The sequence below is a fragment of the Sardina pilchardus genome, chromosome 8 (genome assembly GCF_963854185.1).
Source record: "Sardina pilchardus chromosome 8, fSarPil1.1, whole genome shotgun sequence".
Classification (NCBI taxonomy): domain Eukaryota; kingdom Metazoa; phylum Chordata; class Actinopteri; order Clupeiformes; family Clupeidae; genus Sardina; species Sardina pilchardus.
In genome coordinates this window covers 9,358,832-9,381,331 of record NC_085001.1, presented here as the reverse complement: position 1 = coordinate 9,381,331, position 22,500 = coordinate 9,358,832, and the positions used below count along the sequence as shown (strand labels likewise).

Here is a 22,500-nt window from a genome sequence, read left to right as displayed (position 1 = left end):
CATGGTCTAACATTCACCTCATACCTTTGTCAAATCCTCAAAGGACCAATATAGCCGTTACCATTTAGTAGCCATGATTTCATTGTGGTTTGGATACAAACAAGTTTAAACAGGTTTTAAATAGATAGACATTTTTTAAAGCAGAGTACTTATATATGGAGTCATTGTGAAACAGGTAAAAATACACTTAGCCAGCAATGTGGTTCCAGTTAACTGTCGGGCTTTTTGTGGCCAGAAGGAAGAAAAAGCGCAGTTTTCAGTGTGAAGGCTCTGGAGGTGCTACTTCAAATGCTGTAATTTTTTGGGGGGGGATGTGGGGGGGGGGGGGGTCATCTGTTACTGGGAGTTGCTGGGGATTGACTGACAAAAACTGCTTACCCTGATCAATAAACTCTACGTAAGTGCTGGCTGCAGTGCAGTTTATTCCCAGCTCTGATATCTTCGTTAGTGCTTCCAGCTCTATTTTGGGAGAGAGAGAGAGGGAGAGATAGAGAGAGAGAGAGAGAGAGAGAGGGAGAGAGAGAGAGAGAGAGAGAGAGAGAGAGAGAGAGAGAGAGAGAGAGAGAGAGAGAGAGAGAGAGAGAGAGAGAGAGGGAGAGACTGTCCTGTTGCTTTGTGTAGGAACTAATGTGTTGGTGCTTTAGGTGAACTATGAGGGATTCCCTGCAACATTGTACACCAGTGTGCCTTGCAAACCTGGACAGCTATTTAGCCTACAATCCATTTACAACTACAAATCAAAGGTGGACGTTCTGGAATAAAAGCATTTATGTTAACCACTATATGCATTATTTGTTATTATTATTATTATTATTATTCCCAAAATAGTAAATAGTAAAAGCCAAAAACCAAACAAGCAACAGGCATTGGAGAACCTCCATGGCAGACACACTGGCCATGTCTCTGTGAGCTACTTGAGGCCTGCAGGACAAGAGTGCAGAGTGAGGGCAGAGTGAAGGAGTGAAGGAGTGAAGTGAGGACAGGGCGTGGGCAGGGCGTGAGCAGGACATGAGGGCAGGACGTGAGGGCAGAGTGAGGGCAGGGCATGGGCAGGGCGTGAGCAGGGGAGCACTTCTCCTTTAACACCAGAACACTACTGTATGCTGGGCTCCCACCTCACTCTTTTAACTCATGCAGCAGCAGATCCAATGTCCCTCCAGAGACATCGGCTGGTACGCGCTCTCTCTCACACACACACACACACACACACACACACACACACACACACACCTGGATGGGCCACAGTCAATGGGTTAAACAAAGCATTAAAAACCCAAAAGGAGCCACCATTCTGCAAGGAATTGGTTCATGTAAACTATTAATTAGAAACTGAACCGATGCTTTCGTGACTCGATACAGTTTCACCAAACATCACACCATCCCGATACTTGAGTATTTCTTTATTTCCTCACAACCTCATTAATTCATCCAGCTGCTGACTCCTGTCTCTGCGGCCAGCCATTCTGCCTTTGTGTCCCTGCTGTCCTTGATTCCTCTTTACGTCTATCTTTATCTGTCTATCTCTATTTTTCAGTCCACCTCTCTCTCTCTCTCTCTCTCTCTCTCTCTCTCTATCTCTCTCTGTGTCTCCATCTGAGTAAGTCGGTGAGCGACTCTGGTGGAACTAGGTCAGCCGGTGCTGCTCTTAGCAGTAAGGTAATCGCAGAGAGCACCACCGAGAACCAGGGATGCAGCGCTTCGTTACTGCCTCCTCTTTCATCGCTCGCTTCTCTCTCTCTCTCTTTCTCTCTCTATCTCTCTCTTCCTCCCTCTATCTCTCTCCCAGGACCTTACAAAGAGGGAGGAGGAAGGCGAGAGGAAGCGAAAGAGAGAAATAAAGAGAGAGAGAGAGATAGAAAGAGAGAGAGACATGAAAGGAGAAATACATCTGGTGATGACAAAACATCTCCAACCTCGTGGTTTTCGACATGAGATGGCACAGTGGGGTAAGACAAAAGGATCTTCCTCGACATGACAGAAGCTACAAGACAAGAGAATGAAAACAAAAAGGCCCTCCTCTCCTCGAATCTGTGTCAGCGCTCGGTCAAACAGGGCCACGGCCCAACGCAGTGCCTAATGCTACTGCTGCTGCTGCTCCCACAGTCATCTACAGCAACTCCACTCCGTTTGAAAAGCAACCCGGTCGAACAAGACAACACATCGAATGTGAGAGAGGGACTTGTTTATTTCTTTTTCCTCTTTCATGGCTGAGATGAGCCCGTGCTCTGTGCCACTTGTCTGCCGTTACCATCCCAACGGTTGCATTTGCTGGCGCTGTTGGCAGGTAAAAACTGTGCCACCGCTTGCTGGGTACATAACGCGTTTCAACGCTCCCCTCCCCGCATGTCTTCCGCCACAGCAGCGACACATCAAACAGCAGATTACACCAGATTAATCATTAAACTCGTGGCAGTTGAGCATCACAAGAAACAAACAGGGGGCTCACTGACTGCTGCCTCTCCTGCCTTCTCTTCCACCTGTGTTTTTTGACCTGGTTTCCAAGGGGCGGTTAAAGCTCTCAAAAAAGAGCGAGCGTTTCTTCCTACGCGTGTGGTTGCATGAATAAAATGCGAGATGAACATGAGGTGCTTCACGAAGCACAAACACAACGCTATACCTGTAGGACTCCTGTGGTTAGAATCCTGAATGTGCATCTGTCATGCAAATAAATACAATGCAAGAGGAAGTCAACAGACTATGATGAAGCTGAGCCACATAAACAAACAGGTGAAGGATGCTGCACAGGATGTAAGACGCAAACGATGGGAAATTCTACCGGCGTTTCAGGCCTGCATAAAAGAACTACAAAGTCCTCTCCCACATGCTCCGTGCCGGCAACTGCTGACTAACCAATTCCCAGATTCCCAGATCCATCAATCTGCAAGACTATCGGCTGTAGCTTGAAGTGGGCCTCATGATAAACCTACACAGTGACGTGGATGTTGCTATTATTACAGTGGCGATCCTGCCCCCTGGGAGCCTGACGCCTGTATTGAGTGGGATCTATAAACGTTGCTGTTGCTAAAAATAGACCATGAAAAATGGGTCCTGCCATATATACCTACAGTAATAGCATCCAAGGGAAATACAAGCCACAGGTTAAAACTTACCTTCAAAAGCAGAGTCTAGATCTGCTGCCTAACGCTCATACTATAAGTGCAGACTCTATTCAAACGTGCAGTCCGTAATTTTAATCCACAACAGTATTTGTCAGTGTCAGAGAGCTGCTTCGACTAATGGCCTTCTGGCTGACCATTCTGTGTGTGCACTCGGAAAAAAAAAAGCTTGGGTGTTTACACAATCTTGACTAGCTGTAAATTGACTAGCTGAAACAAACAATGAGGTCCGTGAGACTGAGCCATGCACATATCTTCCTCATCAACGCATTGTCACAGGAGCCCAGAAAGAATGGGTGTTTTTTTACGAGGCTTTTGAATGGGTGTTTTTTTTACATGACATTAATTTTAATATTAACAACCAGAATCAGAATCACAGAGGTCACCTTTAATCAAGACTCATATCAATAATAGAAGTCCAGATGACCTCTATGTGATAACATTTTATTATAATTTGATGGCCTGGATTTAGCCTAACTATATAACCTAATTATAATTGTAAATGTGCATTTGTATCACAGGTACACGCATTTCAAATCAAAGGGAATCAATCCCAATAGCTGTTATTATTATTATTATTATTATTATTAACAGCTCCTATTGTTAAGATAAAAATAAATGTCATTAACTGGGAGCTAAAATTCTTAACATCTCTCAAAAACATCTTTAAATAGAGGAATACATTTTATTTCAACAATCCCCGACCAAATTATGTCACGCATGGTTGAACCAGAGGGAAGCCTACAAGACTGGTGAACTGGTTCACCTTAACTTGTGTGTGCAAAATGAAGTACTGTTAGAAGCAATGCTGGCATCTAAATTCCTGGCTAAGCCCTTATTTGTGACAGCACTTTGAAATGCAGCCCTTTCCCTTTCGGTTCCCGTTCCGTGCTTCGTCTCTGGGATGGGAATGAGTCAGTGCTCCCAGTCGGGGGATTCTAAGCCAAAAGCCCCTCTGGAAGCTTGACTGACAGGAGACAACAGAGCATCTCCGTCACTGCCTTCTCAAGAGTCTCCTTGCAGCTTACAGATGATATTCATGCATGCAAAACAACTCGTATGACCTTATCATTATCAACATGGCGAGGAAGTTTGAGTATATACAATTATGTAAAGGAAGTAAACGATAGTTCTTTATTGGGGGGCTTCGATACAGATGTAGTCTGACATCAATGTGCCATTCATTCTGCATGAAGGGAGGGGTATGCAACCTGTTTTCCACCATCACGTGTAAGCGCAAAACAAGTGATGCTGGTCTCAAGCACTTAATAAAAAAAACACATAAAATACAGTGTGATTTGAATTGTCCTCAGAACAAATTACTGAAATAGAAAGATATGGCCATAAAAAAACCGAATTATTTTCATTTCACAGTTCTCACAGAGATAGATGTAGCCTTGATAGCCGTGGGCAACAGTCGAACTAAGACACCGCGACGCCCGTCGGCTCTACCACTACCATTTACCTGGGGAATAGCTTAAATGTCAAGGCCTTAACCGAAAGTCGTTAACCTTATTCCAAATAATATCTTAGGACTGTAGTCTAATAAGAGACGTGTTTCAACTTACCGGTCCCCTTCGCTTTAAAGACACATTCTTCCATAACAGGAGGTGAAGCTGGTGAAGGAATCCCATTGCGGCAACTTAACCAATCGCTCCGGGGTTGATTCAAAGCAGGATATCAGGCATCACAGTGATGTTTTGTTTTGACAATGCTGTAACCTCACGAACCATGTTTGGCCTTCAGCAGTGAAATAATTACATTGTGAACCCGAGAGCTTCCGTGAGAAAAATCGCCTCATGTGACTACCTAGCGTCTCCTGCTGTTGTCCACGAAGTCGGCTGCTCTAAGGATGCTTCGGCTGACTACTCTTGATGATATCGTGTGTGCGCGACAAGCCAAGCTGTCATCGCACGGCAACACCGTTATCCAAAAGATACAGCTGTGCGCGATGCCTTGGAATTAGCTGGATGGAGAGCCACCGGATAGATTTCACAGTGCCGTGCGGTGCTGTGGGCGGAGACAGCGCTGCCACTTCTGACTAGCATGTTACCACTGTTCTGCCAGTTGGTAAAATGGTAATCAATGCCATAACGGCATTACCTTATCACAAAATACCCGATGCCAAAGCATTATTGCGCGGAAACATTTTATTTCTTAGTTCTTAGCAAAGAACAAGGTGCCAGGCTCCTAGGATAGACGATAGTAATCACAAAGCTACGTAGCAAATATAGAACCTTACTAAAGGGCCCTGTCTTAAGAAGAAAGTATACTGTAGCCTAGTCTACTTCACTGTGTTAGTGTAAGCCTGTAATTGAAAGAAAAACAGGTAGGCTATAGAAAGTGGATATAGTTGTATGCTGAGAGATGTTTTGCTTTAGGATGTAAGGTCTTACACTCAACTGCAAGTCTGTGATAAATGGCAAGAAATTAGTACTGGAGATGTATGCATTGAAGAAATGCATGTCCCATAGACACACACGATTATGATTGACCTGTAACATGTCATTTCCCACCCTGACTTTTTTATATACTTGGTTATGTGTCTCATGTTCTTGTGCGCTGACTGAGGCAGTCTAATGGATTGCACGGGCCAGATGTTGTGGGGTTATTTGTGCAGATTTTTAGAGCTTTAAGCGACACTAAGCTGGGAGGATTGTGACGTGGCATCACTGTTACAGCAGTGTTGAACTTGTGAATATATTATGAACCCAGGCTCAGTTTGTTCAACCCATGTCCTGGGCAGTGGCACTGTCAGGTCTCTAATATGACACTAGGCTATACAGCATCACAGTGTACCACTAAATGTGTCTGTAGAGCTATCTCTGGACTGACATCTTATGAGGTAGCCCTACATACCACATCGTTGGTATCCCTACGCACTAATTCAATTTTAAGGTGGAGAATACATCATAATCACCTCCTTATAAATGTGCTTTCACAACAGTCTTTGGTAGTCTAATCATGCATGAAAAATCCATCTACACACCTAAATTGAATTACGAGTAAATGTGATTTAGAGTTGAGTAAGAGTCTGGGTGTTGAATGACTGCAGAGGATACCTGACACACCTGTGACAGTGTTCAATATTGCATTGTGTTTTGTTTGACGGATCACTCCCCCAACACACCATGTGAATGAACACGTGGGGAGAATATGTGGCATTTAGAAATTGAATAGGGGCATTTTATTGCCACTCTGCAGTCTGAGCAGTGTTTAAGGCAAAATTACTTTACAATGAAATGTAATACCAAACCTTTTCTCACAATGTAAACACTGTAACATGGTGAATTGCGATTGTCTACTACCCTCTTGTGGCCAAAGTAGAGAGCTACATTTTGTAGCATTAGTGGGCAACCTGTAGCAACAAGAATTTCCCCAGTGGTGGTTCCTAGTGGTTACAAAGAGAAAGACCCTGGGTGCCTCTCCATCTCTCCACGATCCTCGATGCTCAATCTTCGAGGGGCGTTCCCTCTGATCTACAACTAAACCTGGATAAACTATCCCATTGTCTCCGCCCCATCATTCTTTATGTACATCAGTGAGGATTGAGGCCCGAGGAGGGAGGGAGGATGTATAAAACCCGAATGAGAGGCACCCCATGGTGCCCCACTAGGGACATGAAGGGGGTTCTTGTCCACCAGGATGCGCTTCTTCAGAGCGATAGAAGAACCTTTTTCAGTGCTTTAAAGAACCTTTGAAGCAACAGTTGGCCTGATGTAATGGTTCAACACAGAGTTTTGACTCTCCATGGAACCATCCAGTGATTCAAAGAACCATTTAAGCACCTTTATGTTTTAGAGTGTGTCTGATCAGGCCTGTTTGGGTCTAGATGCTTCAAGTGGCCACTATAGCTTGGCTTTGGTCAGAGTGAGTTCTGTGACTCAAGATACCACGCGATAAGGAGAGAGATCTCTGTCAGAGAGGCTTGTGCTTGGAGAGATGGAGAATCCTTGGGAGAAGAAAGAACAAGGTCCCACCGGACATTTACATTTATTCACAAAGCAGACGCTGTCATCCAAAGAGACCTATTATTTCACAAGGGCCACTGTCCCCGGAGCAACTTGATCCAGTAAGGCTGTGATCCAGTTGTCCGAAGGGCTCTTTTTGGGAGTAGTAAGATGGCCAGAAAACAAGAAGTTACTGTATGCAAAATGACGCAACGGCACGCCCCCCCTAAAGTCTTCTGACAAGAAGTGGTCTTGTACAAATGCCAGATGATTTTACAAGTCACTGGTAAGTGGATAAGTTAGGTTAGGTTAGGTTAGGTTAGGTTAGGTTTCTTTATTAGTCGCGACCAGGGAGAAATTTGTCTCGGAGACAGGAATTTTGATAGTTGAGGTAATACATTGGCAGATGATACATTAGTAGTGGTTGAGATGAGGTCCTGTCTCTTCATTGCAAAGCGCTTCAGGTGCCTACATAAAGCACTATAATGTGTAATGTGATGTGATCATTGTTGAGAGAAGTGGGCATGGAGACTGCTATAAGGCAGTAGAGCTCAGAATCTGCAAAAATCTGTAGCTGGCTGGTGACATCTAAATAATGGAGAAAAGTTAAGAATAGTTAAAATGTCAATTTACTGTCGATTTCAATGCACGAAGCCATACAGTATATATAGAGATAATTTGGCCAGCAGTAACACACACAATCTTATTAAGGTTCATTAATCAATATTGGGATTAAATTAAGAAAAAATAATGCTGCTCAGGAACAATAATAGGGCTGTGCTCAAAATACTGATATCACAATAAAGTGTGATGTACTCTGTGATGTACAACAAGGTCGTTTTGTAAAGTTAAAGGAGTGCTAAAGAAGATTTGCTCTCTGGGTCCCCCTACAGTTGAGAAGCGCAATAACAAATATGTGTGTGTGTGTGTGCTGGTGGTTATAGTGGTGGTGGTGGTGTTGGTGGTGGTAGGGCAGTTATCAGAATCTCAACTTTCTGAGATTATTTTAAAGGTGATAACACCTGGTCAGAGTGCAGCCGAGGTGACATTTGCCCTATTAATAGATTAAACCATCAAAATGATTTTGGAGACGTTATTTTCCAATTGAATAACTGTCAAATTTGATTAACTTTTTAGTCTCTTTGGACCTGAATTGAAGTTCCTAGTTGTGCGACTCTTCAGGCTTTGCCTTCACTGTTATACAGAATTAGGCCTACACTGTATATGAAGCACAGCTGCATGAGTGAATTATTGAGAAACAACATGTATTGCAATACTGTACGTGTTTTTATCATGGCCTCTGTATTGTGAGATTATCAGCAGTACTCAGCCTTATGGCCTAATATTCACTATAAACAACCTTAACAATAATACTGACAATACTAATAATTCTTCTTATTATAATTATAGTGCTTCTCCAGACTCTCAAATACGCTCTACCATCTTTATAGGTACAGAACAAGCTAGATACAATCTTCAAACCCTTAGCTTGAATACGAGGTACAGTGTGTCATATTTATAGTGTTCAAAATTACACTATCCCTCCCCATCTCAACCCGTCCCTTAGTCCATTTGTCATCCACAACTAGGCTACAGCTTTGCATTTCCAAGGGCCACATTTGTTGTGTCTCTAGTGTTGTCAGTGTCTGTTTATCTCTTCTACGCTGTCTCTCTTGTCTTTCCCTGATGAGGTCAATGACGAGGCCAACAATCTTGTTGATCATGCCACATTCAGCTCCAGACCGTGGAGGATTTCAATAGAGACGCCCTAGGGCACAGAACAGAGACGACCAAGAACAAACACAAGTAGGTACACACAGCAACATATACCCACAAGGAGAGGGGGTGGGGAGGGAGGGAGGGTATACCCTGTATTATTATGTCAAAGGATTAAAGTAACTTCACAGATGTGTACTGTAGCCTATTTGGCAAGATGAAGTATGTGGACATTCTAGGTAAAGTCTGGTAGGTTTTGGTATTTGGTAATAGGTATAACCAAAGGTATACGAACGGTCTACCTTGGTGCAGTGTTGTATTGTGACACTGTGTGCAATATTATAATGGTGTTATGATGATGCAGTGTTGCTTATACATATACATTATACAGACTATGTGATATCATGTGCAATAGTGTGTGAGTGGGTGTGTAAGGGGGTATCAATCTATTGATCATCATGAACTGTCTGCAGTGGTACAGTTTTTAGAATATACTGTAGGCAGTATGTGTGTAAAGTGTGCAAGTGTGTGTGTGCGGGTACAAGTGATGGTGGGTGTGTCTGTTGGTGTGAGGGTGGGGTGGGAGGATTGGCTATGTGTGTGTGGAAGCTAGCTTATAACTATGTTTTATCCATATCTAGGTGTATGTCTCTGTGTTTATTGGTGTCAGCTCACTTTCTGTGTTAATGTATGTTTTTTTCTAATCTGTGTAACCACACTCTCCTGATTGGCCAAGACAAATTTCTTTACCAAAGATACATTAAAGGCTCATGTTATCTCATCTCATCCTGTCTGATCTTATAAGGTAGAAGGGGTATAATATACTTCACTATTGGCTAATATCGTCTGCGTCTGATAGTCTTCGGCTGGTGTAAGTGCTGCCAACAGCACCCTGAGCTGAGGCAGCAGGTTCCGCCACATAAAAGTGTATGGGTGGGGCAGTGATAGTTCCACTATTACATGCAGCACCACAAGTGGAGGCGGTGGCCAATGCATTCAGGGTGTGTGTGTGTGTGGGTGTGGGTGTTGGGGGTGAGGTTTGATGGGTAGGTAGATGCATCTCGTGGGACATAGTGTCTTGTAACCCACGCCCCTGGTCTACAGCTCCAGCACTGTTTCTGGGAACCCAAGTGATTCATCTTGAAAGCTTATACTGTAGCAGGGTCTAGCTGTATGCCCATACATACGTATACTGTATGTGCTGGCACTCATAACCATAACCACACTAACTGCTGTTCAACTGACCTGGGGTGCGTTTCCCAAAACCATAGTTGCTAACCTGTTAGCAACTTAGTTGGTTGGCAATGGGAAACTGCATTGAAACCAACAAAGTTGCTAACTTGGTTAGCAACTATGCTTTTGGGAAACCCGGCCCTCAGCATGAGAAAGGTGGAGCAGTCAAAGCGCTTTGCAATATGTGTGAGCTGGAGAGCTAAGCTGCTCTCTAGATGAATGCTAAATAACATTCACCCAATGAATGTGCAAAGATATTTCTGTACATCCACATGATATAGACTACGTACAGTAAGCACCTGCTAAAAGTGCATCTGCATCTACTGCATCAATCTGCATCTACTTTCATTTTATTAGAAGGCAACTCCACATTTGAAGAAGTAGTCCACTCTTGAAGCCACAGCAGATAAAAAAGGCAGGCAGTTTTACATATCATTACAAGTATCCTGTGTTGACTCAGGGCAAGTCGCTGCTCAGTTACTCTCTCAGTGTTTGCGGAAGTCACAATCCTTTCTGCCCTCTCTCTCTCTCTCTCCTCAACATTGCCAGCATGAGGGTGGTGTTGAAATGTCTTGATGTTTCCTGTCAGTTTTCAACTTCCTCTTGTTAAAAAAAAATATAAATATAAATATACACCTTGAATTTTCTCCTAATGAAATGGATAGTTTACAGAGGCTATTTAAATAAATGTAATGGAAACATGTGCACAATCTGAACAACTAACCATGTCTGCTAAATAACCATAACCATAACCATAACCAAAAGAGGAAGTGTAAAAAAAGATCAAAGAGAAGAAACATTGGTTTTTGGTTCATCAATCACACACACACACACACACAAAAATGCAGCAGTAGAATGTATTGCAATGATTGTTAAGATGATACTATAATACTATAAGCCTTCATCGATTAGTTTCAGCAAACTATTTTATGTTCACACTACATATTGGACCTAATCTTCATTTGAATGATTCAAAAAAGTCCAAATCTGAGGTGAAATGATTGGGATTGGGAGTGACATAAAATTACAGTGTTTTTTTCTTTGGGATATTTTTTTGGGGTCTACAGGACAAATATAAATGGATACAAGACCCATAATGTCCACTGAAAGTTTTCATAATATATCACAAAATGTCACAGTATCTGCTTGCAATGTCACCTGCTGTCACCATGTACTTTCAAGATCAGCAAATTCACAAGATTTGCTTGTGAAATGCCTCAGTCCTTTTCCGTTTTCAAAATGACAATTTCACCTTCACTGCGGATATTACATGGCCACATCAACACACCAGTGTTCCAGGGGCAGGGCAAAAGCCATTCAGTGGCTTTTTAGTTTTCTTGTGAGTAGTCTCGTGTAAATAGTAATCTCTCTCTCTTTCTCTCTCTCTCTCTCTAGCATGTCTTTTATGTTTATAGTTTTACATATATTTTCTATTCACCATAATTATCTTGGCTGCAAAAATATGGCATATGATGCTTTAATTAATATCCTATATAAAACTAGAAAGATGACAAGAGATGGTAAAATGTTTTTGTATGTACAGTATAATATTATTCAGTGTGCAGATACAAAATTCTTCCGGAATGTCCAATGTATAATATTCAAGAATGCACAGATATTATACTAGAATCAGGATGAGATTGTGTTCATGTTTGGCCGTGTGTGTGTGTGTGTGTGTGTGTGTATGTGCGTGCGTGAGTTTTCACAACTGACAGATCTTTACAAAGGATAAGACTCAGAGAAACCAGGGGTCCAACTTTCCTCTGCAGATGGGTAAGTTTTGAAAGAGATATATTTAGACAAGTCCAGCAAGAATGTGTATACAGGATTAATGTCAGTCAGATAGGTTAGCTACCTCCACTTATGAGTTTTAGAGGGTAAGTATGATAACTGTGTTTCATCTAAAATGCACAGCTACTGTCTAAAGGAAAATGATCATTATAGGACAATTATCGAGGTTTCAGAGACTGAGAAAAGACTTCAAAATGTTTGTATGGTGTCTCAGAGAACCTGCAAGCTTTTTTCCTTATGTCTGTTTTTCTAGTAATGAATCTGACCACATTTTGTATAACATGGGCATCCGTGACGTGGTTGCAATAGTAGTCAGTATGACTGATTTTGCTCTAAATCTTTAGTCTGTATGAACAAAAATGTTAAAATTGAAATCTTTGTGGATCAAAAGGCAGTTGTTTGGCTATTTATTGGCAAGTTATATTAAACATTTGATGCAAATGTGTCGACCTTATTTCTGCTTAAACAAGATAAACAATTTTGTGGCGGGAAACTGGCATGTCACTTCAACAGGATTTCTTTCTTTTTTTTTTTTTTTTTTTTTTTTTAACAGATTGTGGTTTTGGGCGATGGCTGTTTTTTTCTACAATGAAACTGAGAAAAGCTTACACGCTGTGGTTGGCATTTGCCCTCGTCCTCCTCCTATGGCGTAAGCCCAATTCTGTGAAGCTGAAGGCGACAGGAAACAGCCATGGTTGGCACCGCAATATATCTATCCTGCTATGGTACTGGCCCTTCAACATCTCCTACCCGTTGGATGGCAACGTCTGCCTCAACAAGTATGGAATCCCTCGGTGCCAACTCACGGACAACCGCTCGCGATTCGACCAGGCAGATGTTGTAGTTTTTCATCATCACGAGCTGAAATATGCCCACCAGAAACTCCCACTGCATCTGCACCCCCCACGGGGCCAGAAGTGGGTGTGGTTGTCGCTAGAACCTCCGGTGGTGAACCAAAACGTTAGTGGGTACAATCATCTGTTCAACTGGACCATGAGCTATCGGCGGGACGCAGATATCTTCTTGCCCTACGGGCGGATGATTCCAAAAAGGACAAACGAAACCTTCCTCATCCCAAAGAAGAGCTCGTGTCTCGCCTGTTGGGTTGTCAGCAACTACAAGGATGAACACATCAGATCCAAGGTGTACCATGAACTGCGTAAGCACATCCCCATTGCACGCTATGGCTGGGCAAACAAAAAACCTTTGTCTAAAGGGCGTCTGCTGCCCACCATTGGCCGCTGCCATTTTTACCTGGCCTTTGAGAACTCTATCGCCAAGGACTACATCACAGAGAAGCTGTGGAGGAACGCCTTCCTAGCAGGAGCGGTACCCGTGGTTTTGGGACCACCTCGGTCCAACTACGAGGAGTTTGTGCCCCCTGATTCGTTCATCCATGTTGATGACTTCAAAAGCAGTAGCGAGCTGGCATCCCAACTCAAGAGGCTGGCTGAGAACAGGACCCAGTATGAGTTGTACTTCAAGTGGCATAAAGACCATGTGGTCCACATCTTCTCAGACTGGAGAGAAAGGCTCTGTCACATCTGTAAAAAGTACCATGAGCTCCCTTCACCCAATGTCCATCATGACCTACAAGGTTGGACAATGACATAATTTTAATTAAATCAATGACTCATTTGTACACACCACTGTGGACTGACAAATGAACACGTGGAATACATTAAGAGATAGACTGACCACATAAAGATATAGGTTTCCCATTTGTCAATTATACTTCTTAATGTCTAAGAATACTATTGAATATCTGTACACCACACTATACCTTATTAGGTTATACCTGTAGGTTATTACAGATAGGGTTCTGATAGCTTGATTGTGGTTAAATTGGCTTGTTATCAACCCCCTTTGAAAAAAAATAGTTAGCTGTGCTTAATGCTACCATGAAATGCAAAGGATTAAAATGTGGAACTTCTAAATGTGGAAAATATAGAAAAAAAGAATCATTATTTAGGAAAATGCATTAGGCTACGGAACTAGAAATGAATTCCAAGGAATTACCAGTGCATGAAAATGCCAACATTTTTAAATATAATTGTATAGGTTGACATATGGTGGTTGCTAGGGTAATTGAGATTGTTACTAAGGTGTTGCTAAGACACATATGGTGGTTGTTAGGTTGACATGGTTTAATAAATGTTGATAGACAGATAGTTTAATATACATAATTTAAGGGATGTGTAGAGGTAGACAGTTTAATGAATGTTGCTAGATAAATAGTTTAAAGGAAAACTATGCAGAATTGGCGATTTCATCGCCGGTTTCGCTTTCGCTTTTTGTTTTCGCTCGTTTCATGCTTGCATATTTCTCTACAGAGCTTCCCTTACAGCTTTAGCGTGTATATTTTACACAACTCCTCAATCGGTCAGTCTGCTGTGCCTTTTCATGAGACTTTACATGACACTTCCTGGAGTAGACTATAGTCCCTTTCCCACATAACTTCTAGAAGTTACCCGGACATATTTACCCGGGTATGGCACGACACGGACGTTTCCCACATGAGCTTTATGTCCGAGTGAGATAGGGGTAATTCTGTTCACACTAGACCCGAGTAGGAGCCGCGAGGGGTGGGGCAATGTCAGCACTTGCAGGGGGAGGGAGATGACGCTAAATAAATGCGTTGTTGTGCTGTGTTGCCTGGATGATGCGAACTTACATCAGATCCAAAACATCATGAAACAACAGAAGTAGTTAGCTCGCTAGTCAGCGGGAGCTAGCATAGAGGAAAAAATAGCTAACGCCAGGACCACAGGCTATAAACAAAGCTCTACTTCAACCCTCTCTGGTATAAACATCCAACATAACAAATTAATAGAAAATAATGACACACCTGGAAAATACAAACAGCACACAGAGGTCTGAGGCTCCTTCCCAACTCCTACAAAAAGCAACCATGCTAAATAACAGCGACGTTAACTATTAGCTGTTAATTGCTAACCACTAACAGCTAGTTGCAAGCTAATCAACAACACTTCAAGCTATTCACGTTTGCAAGGATAATCCTGCCTGTCCCGCAACAAACACAACAACGTGATTGCAGTTTAAATTTTTATTGTACGTACACAACAAAATGTCACTGTTTTCTGTACTCCGGTGTTCTCGACTGTGTTCATACTCGTAGGGCAATGTTTATCGTTACCATGGCAATTTGTACTTTCTGCCTCGTGCTGCAAGCAGGCTGCAAGGGCGCATTTCTATACGTCATCGGTACGCCCCCCTCACTCTACCCAGAACTGTGCCGGCTGCGTTCCCACCTAAGCGCACCCGGGTAACATCTAGAAGTAGTACTAGGGGGCTAGTAGGGTGAGTTCCGGGTAAGAAAATACCCGAGTTTTGCGTTCCCACATACAGCCACCCGTTTGATATCCGTTTGACATCCGGATGTCTCGCTCATGTGGGAAAGGGACTTATGGGTGCGTGCCCGAGGGCTCCTGAAATTGCAAGCATGGTTTTACCGCTACAGACCACTAGGGCGGGCGAAAAAAACATTGTTAGACCGGTAATGACTCATTTAATCATATATAACAGCATGGAACGAATTGATTAACTGAAAAACGTTGCATAGTTTACCTTTAACGGATGTGTATAGGTAGATTAATGATAGTTTAATGAATGTTGATAGGAGAATAGTTAAATAGAGGAATGAAAGGTTAGGAGTAGATGGATGGAGAGACAGTTGGATGGAAAGTGGTTTGTATTAATATTAGTAGGGTAGTTGTGATGGTTGCTAGAGTGTTGCTAGGGTACACATGGCGATTGCTAAATAAAGCGGTCGCTATGCTGGTTACTAGGGTAATCATATTGGTTACTATGGTGGTTGCTAGGTTGACATGGTTTAATAGATGTTGATAGACAGATTTACAGTAATAGACATAGTTTAACGGATGTGTGTAGGTAGACAGTTTAATGGATGTTGATAAGACAGATAGTTTACTGAATGTTGATAGGCAAATAGTTTAATGGATGTGTGTATGGTTAGATTAATGGATTTTTATAGGAGGACAGTTTAATAGAGGAATGAATGGTTGGAAGTAGATGGATAAAACTAAGTGGAAATGGAAAGTTAAATTGAATGGAAAGTGGTCTGTATTAATATTACTAAGGTAATTGCGATGGTTTCTATATTGTTGCAAAGGTAATTGAGATAGCTGTTAGGTTTATCAAAGAGTGTTTATAGTTACTCTCCTATAGAAAGTAGATATGGTTGCTAAAGTAAGGTGGAGGTATTCCAAGGAATTACCAGTGCATAGAAATGCCAAAAGTGTAATGTAAAATATAATTCTGATGCAAAAAAAGAGATGCGGTAAAAGAGAGTGAATGGGGATTTGCTTGCTATGGAGGTTGCTTAGTAATAATTGAATTAGACACAGATATTGATGGATGTTGACAGATAGTTTGAAGGACATTGATAGATAAACAGTTTAATTTGTGTTGATAGACAGATACACAGTAATAAATGGCTCGAAGTAAATGGAGAGAAACTTGGATGGAAGGTGCTTAGCGTTGGAAGCGACAAAGTATTATGCTTACAGTAGATATTTACTTTCACTACTGACTGACAACTACAATTTACACTTGAAAACATAGCCTGAAAAAATAGCATCACTTACGGTAGAGCGTGTGCATTTCACGTTAGACCAGGTGTTTCTTGGTCAGTGGTGTTATCGTTTTTAGTGATGTTAAAACAGCAATTCGTGTGTGTTCCACTTCTGCAGGCCATTCCACTCTTTGGTCTCATTCTCTCTCTCTCTCTCTCTCTCTCTCTCTCTCTCTCTCTCTCTCTATTTCTCCAAATGGCAAAGCGATTATCTTCCTGAGATGTGTCTCAGGATGTCATTTACTTTCCAAACTAGATTCTGAAAGATCTTTTGATGTGGCTAGATCATGTTTGTCACAACAAACCACAGCACTTCGGGTGGAGACAGAAACGTGTCAGTGGTATGCCAAAAACATGTGATACTGAGACAGCAAGGTACTATTTTATTTATCTTCTGATTTGATCTGATTTCACAACATTTTGGAAATGTGCATCTCACATAGAGTATTACAAGTTGTCCAAAACAGACTGTTGTGTCAATCCTTAGTCAGGCTGATGATAAACCATTAGTACCCTATGCTTCAGGCCTACAAGAGGACTGGCATCCGGTCTGGCCAGTGGCCTCAGAGAGGAAACACAGACAATTCCAGTAACATTTGTTAGGAAAGCCTATACAACATTAACAACTTGCTGAGTTAGCCTCAAAATGTTTCATAATAATTTTCTTCTCTATTGTTGAATATTCCAAATGTAAAGCACTTTGAGCTGCATTCTGTGTATGAAAGGTGCTATACAAATAAAGCTCATTATCATGTTTATTATTATTATGATGATTATGATTATGATTATGATTATGATCATGACTGTGATTATGATTATGATTATGATTGTGATCATGATCATGATCATGGTTATGATTATGATTATTATAGTAACACATCAGCCTTTTAGTGGTGTTGCCTTATAACTGATAAGACTGATCCATATACTCTAGACATGATATCTGAGCATTCCCACTATGAGAAAAGAATGCAACTTCCCTCTCGAATAGACCTCTGAAGTTCGCCTACAAAAAAAGCCACCATCTTTGCTCAAATAAGGAGATCCGGTATCAATTTTTTGCGTTACGTTTCGCGTTACGTTTTGCGCTACAAAGTTTCATCCTCTGCCTTCAAGTGGATACTGAGATTTTTGGTAGGTGAAGACGGCACACTTTGATCTTTGCTACCCCAGAGCTAACTTACAATGCAACTTACCATAGCCGGTTAACTTCAACTAACACCCGGAACTCCTTATATGGGCAAAGATGGCAGCTTTGGATCCTATAGGCAAACTTCAGAGGTCTATGGGTGCCTCTCAACATCTCTCCTCGATCCTCAATGCTCAATTCTCGAGGGGCATTCCCACTGATCTAAAACTAACATTGGATAGACTATCCCATTGTTGCCGCCCCATCATTCTTTATCTAGATCAATGAGGACGAGGATCGAGGAAGGAAGGGAGAGTGTAAAAAACACCATATGAGAGGCACCCAGTATATATGGCAGAGTGACATCCACAACGTCATTTCCTGTGTTAATCTGTCACACCATGGACAGTTTTAGGCAGGGCTTCATATGGGCTATGTAGGCTACAGTGTACATGTTTCTTCTGGCCTCACTATGGACTCTGTAAAGTCTACATGTTTCTGTGCCATACAATGAATCAGAAGCTATATCTCTTCAATGGAACACTCTGGGGCAGCAAAGATTCTGCTCTTGGCTTAAACTCATCTCAATCTCACTTTGATCTGAGATAACTGTTTAAAATCGCCACACTCAGCCAATAATGGGAAACATGCAGCGAACTTCTGGTGACAAACGTAATTTGTGACATTGTCGAAAGTTAACTGCAACTGTTTGCTGAGTCATTCCGTGTCTAATCAGATAAGGTTGTTGCTGCACCATCTCAGATTCTGTTCAAACTTTGTCAGTGTCATCAATGGGTCCTAAAACCAAGGCCTGTGAAATATTTCTGTGCAAAACACATCTCTATGTATCTTTTTTCCAGACCTTGAAATTCTTTCAGTTTTTACAGCTTGAAAAATGCATGCCATGTTTGGGCATTAATATCTTGACAAATCCATTCCCTAGCCTCCTCAAATGTTCTAGGGTGGAAGACCAACTCATAACTAGAAAATGTAGATGTTGGGTAGATCCAATAGCTTTAAACATCAACAGAGTACCCACATTCAAGGAAGTTCACACTTGGCAATGGAAAGTGGCCAGGCTCTGTGTACATTATGAATGCGAGAGTTTGGTAGGACCAGGCTAGGCGTCATCTTGACCATGTCTAGGATAACAGTAATTATAAACATCGACCCCAGTGGCTTGGATCTCTAAAACTGGCGTGCTCACTCACAATTAGATGTCACAAAGTCCTTAACATGGAATGTTCACATTTGCCATATCAAATCAATACATTGATGATCACTGATTTCCCACTTGACAGACCTCACTTCAATGAAACAAATGAAGATAATATAAATATTTATTCATATTTTTCCATCAAATAATATCCAATCTTTACATGCACATGAGATAGTCCATCGGTGTCATAGTGAATTGAACTGCACATCCCATTTAGTCACAAGGCTGAGAGAATTTATTTTTCTGATTAGAACTGCACTCGGGGCATGGGACAGCACACCATTGTAAATACTTCAAACTGGGCAGGCAGAACATAACGTATGTGGGTGCCACTTGCACAACACCCTAAGGGGAATCTCCCACCCCACCCAGAGACGTGTGACTCAAGTCTTGACAGTGGAGGGCTGGAAACACTGGGCCAGTGCAAACACCAGCACAGTCAGTTACCTCGCAGGGGGATTCTGACTGGGGCACCACCCAACTACAGTGTAGTACCCAACTACTGTTATATATATCATTAAATACTTCCTGCTTGCTTTTTTTTAAAAATCATTACTTGGAATGGCTTGACATCTGATCAATCAAAATGCATCTAACTCTTATGGGCACCTTGCTTTTGTTTTGCTGTTGACATACAGGGCAATAGTATTCATTTCATTGCTAATACTAGATGACATTTACGTGACTCTGTTGGCTTTTGGTGCCAGTCACGCAAAGCAGTTTCTGTCTGATTCATATCTGAATTGTTCTGCCTCTCTGGGGAAAGCCAGTGAAAGAGATGGCTGGTAAAGGCATCAGTGTTCTTCTGTATTTTGTCTACATTAAAAACAACCATATACCCAGTGGCCAATGTTTTAAACTAAAGCATTCATCTGGTAGTATACAACAATCATGGCATTGAATCGCCCGATGCCACTGTGGCTCAAGAAAAAGAAAAACAAATGCCGGAACATTCTACTTCCTGTGCCCTCTGTATCATATGGGGGGAAGATATAAATACGTTGCCAATCTGAGTCAAGAATGCATACTGTTCATGTCAGAGTGCACTGAAATAATAAAAATAAATAAAACAAAATAAAATAAAGTAAGCTACTGTCGGCAGACTTCCTGAGAGACAGTGGCAACAGGCTTCATCCTTAGACAGACATTACAGAAAAAAAAGAGTGTTTCATTTGGTAACAACAATCAAAGATACAGGATAGATATGTCTGTGCAAATACATTTATCAATGACGTCTCTTTCTCTGTACAGTTTGGAGGATATTTACAGAACATCACAAATTCTGGAAACAAGCTATATTTAGTGTGATATCATAGACAGTTTGTGAAAGTGTGTGTGTGTGAGACAGTGTTCCATTGTATACCTAGAAAAAAGATTCCTGGGAGTACCATTCAAAGCTATGGAATCCTCCAAGAAACATCTCATATATGCAAAGTTTCATACACAATCAGGTGCAAAACCATAAATGCATATAGACTTCTGCAGTCATAACACAGCTTTTCTCATGTCATGCATAGAGGTACCATACTGACTATACAATGGCTACATAATAATAATTTAGGGTTTGCTTTTATATGCACATTTAAGAAAAACAAGATTACAACTGATGCTTCCTTGCTTTAAAAAAATACCATCACCAAACTACATTTGGTTGAAAGGAAGTGAAACTAACTGCAGATCAGGTTAGTCCCTACGTCTGCACTCTGATCCTATGGGCTTTGACCGTCAGGCACACTGAATGTGCGCCTGACGTCTCTCTTCTTGCTGTTTGATAATTGGCTGGTTTGATATGTGTTCAGTGTCAAGTACTTAACAGTAGCCCAAAGAGCAGCTCGTTACTGGAGAGGTTCTGGCTCTCGGCTGCGGTGCCGATTCGGACCGGAACCGGGCCAGAATGGGACGAGAACCAGCCACTGGGCTGGGGAGGGAAACTGGGATGAGGGTGTTAGTCTTGTACCATTACTCTTCAGACAGAAAGGCAATAAAGACTGGGCTGAAGAATGACCTGAAGTCTGACCGTGAGCCGGAGGTTTCCCTCCTCTGACTGAATGCACTTGTCATTGTTCAAGTTTATAGGCTGAGGGAGAGCGAGAGCGAGGCTTGCAGTAGCCTGAGCACAGGAAAAACAATAAAAAAAATAACTGACAGCAGCTGAAGTCAAGAGTAAGTAACATATGCCGTAGAATGAGTATACATTAGGGGTTTCACGACTACTGATTTTTAACTAGTTGACACGTTTAATATGATTTTTAATCGATTAGTCGAGCAGTGGTTATGTACCAATACAGTGCTGTTGCTACCATTACCGCTAATGCTAGCTGTTAGCAGTGGATGCATCATCTTTAGATGTTTAGATAGCAGACATGTTCTTATTGTACTTTAATACAGCTGTACACAACTCACATATCACTGTGGAACAGATCTCATTTTCAGTGAAGTACCTCCATAAATAGAAATGTCAAGTCCATTTAGCCGTACTGTATGTCCACAACTTGACGGCTGCCTACAGCACCGACTACTGATTTTAATAGTAGACTAGTTTGACTAGTTAGTGAAACCCCTAGTATACGCAAGTCTGTGTCCCACGCTACTTCATTTTACCCACTGTAAGGACGTGAGGACCACGAGTCAGTGATGGTTACTGAGAGTCCTCACCGGAGACTAAATGGTTGCTCCATATGCCTGCCGGTGCTGATATGGAGACTGAATGAAGTGAGGATCACAAAACCAGCTAGCGCAGGGTCCACTGAGGTCCTACTGAGTACACTGGGCCAGAGACACAAAGATGTCCACAAATACACAGGTGAGTTTGTTCATTGTACGCACGCATGTGTGTATACGTGTGTGTGTGTGTGTGTGCGTGTGTGAGCGAGATATAGCAATGGAGTCATTGTACAGGCGCCACATCGTTGAAATGAAACATTCCTAATTAACTGACACGCTATTAGGAAGGTGAGGAAAGACGACACATCAAAAAAAAAAAAAGAGAAAAAAACACGAGGTAAAAAAGGGACGTTTTGGAATATAAAGAAGCTTGGGACGCAACACGGAGGCAGTCAACAGAACGCTTGCTGCGTGCTCTCACACAGCTGTGCTCACGTTCCTGATGTACATTCTCTTCCTGCACTTTCTGTATCATCCATCCTCCTCCTCCTCCTCCTCCTCCTCTCATTTGAGTCCATTCCTCTCATGTGCTGCCTCTAAGTTCTGTCCATCCTCCTCCTCTTCTTCTCCAAACACAACGGGTACCAGAGCTGATGGAGCTTCGTTCGTGGGATAGTGATTTCACAGAGACGAGGGCAATGTCACATAAGAGAAAAAGCATGTGTGTGTGTGTGTGTGTGTGTGTGTGTATGTCTTTGTGTGCAAAACATTAAACTGTGTGTAAAACGGCGACCATGACGACTGGGAACACACAATTGTCCGTGTTCACTGATAGCCTTTCTGAAGGTTGAGGTGCAGGTGCAGGGTGGAGTCGTCAAACAGCGGATTCTTCACCTCCATCTCCCCCGTCTGTAAAGAGAGCAGAACACCGTCAACATCAGCGGAACTCCACCACCTCCTCCTCCTCCTCCTCCTCCTCCTCCAGCACCTATAGTGACAGCTACGGCCATACTGTAGATAAGCTACAGTAGATACCGCACTCGGCTCCAGCTAGATACCGCATTCGGCTCCAGCTAGATACCGCATTCGGCTCCAGCTAGATACCGCATTCGGCTCCAGAACGCACA

General features: G+C 42.2%; 3 protein-coding genes across 4 annotated transcripts in view; 1 reads left to right on the top strand and 2 right to left on the bottom strand.

The window, feature by feature from the left end:
* Window positions 1-5,018, bottom strand: part of abca2 (ATP-binding cassette, sub-family A (ABC1), member 2) — an 87,101-nt gene extending 82,083 nt beyond the window's left edge. The window contains exon 1 of the mRNA XM_062542647.1: window positions 4,685-5,018. Coding sequence (XP_062398631.1) covers window positions 4,685-4,750 — 66 coding nt within the window. The 5' untranslated portion in view covers window positions 4,751-5,018. The remainder of the gene's footprint in view (window positions 1-4,684) is intronic.
* A 6,311-nt stretch (window positions 5,019-11,329) lies between these two features.
* fut7 (fucosyltransferase 7) lies at window positions 11,330-14,230 on the top strand. Of its 2 annotated transcripts, XM_062542646.1 has the most exons (3): window positions 11,330-11,354; window positions 11,731-11,788; window positions 12,360-14,230. In XM_062542646.1, exons 2-3 carry the CDS (start codon window positions 11,785-11,787, stop codon window positions 13,418-13,420), a joined length of 1,065 nt encoding a protein of 354 aa, XP_062398630.1. In that variant the 5' UTR covers window positions 11,330-11,354; window positions 11,731-11,784; the 3' UTR covers window positions 13,421-14,230. The 2 variants fall into 2 exon arrangements, with proteins under 2 accessions (XP_062398630.1, XP_062398629.1); XM_062542645.1 differs by lacking the exon at window positions 11,330-11,354 and having other exon boundaries at window positions 11,391-11,788.
* Window positions 14,231-18,882: 4,652 nt separating this feature from the next.
* The window catches only part of npdc1b (neural proliferation, differentiation and control, 1b), a 29,052-nt gene continuing 25,434 nt past the window's right edge, over window positions 18,883-22,500 (bottom strand). Inside the window, exon 9 of the mRNA XM_062542644.1 lies at window positions 18,883-22,282. Coding sequence (XP_062398628.1) covers window positions 22,199-22,282 — 84 coding nt within the window. The 3' untranslated portion in view covers window positions 18,883-22,198. The remainder of the gene's footprint in view (window positions 22,283-22,500) is intronic.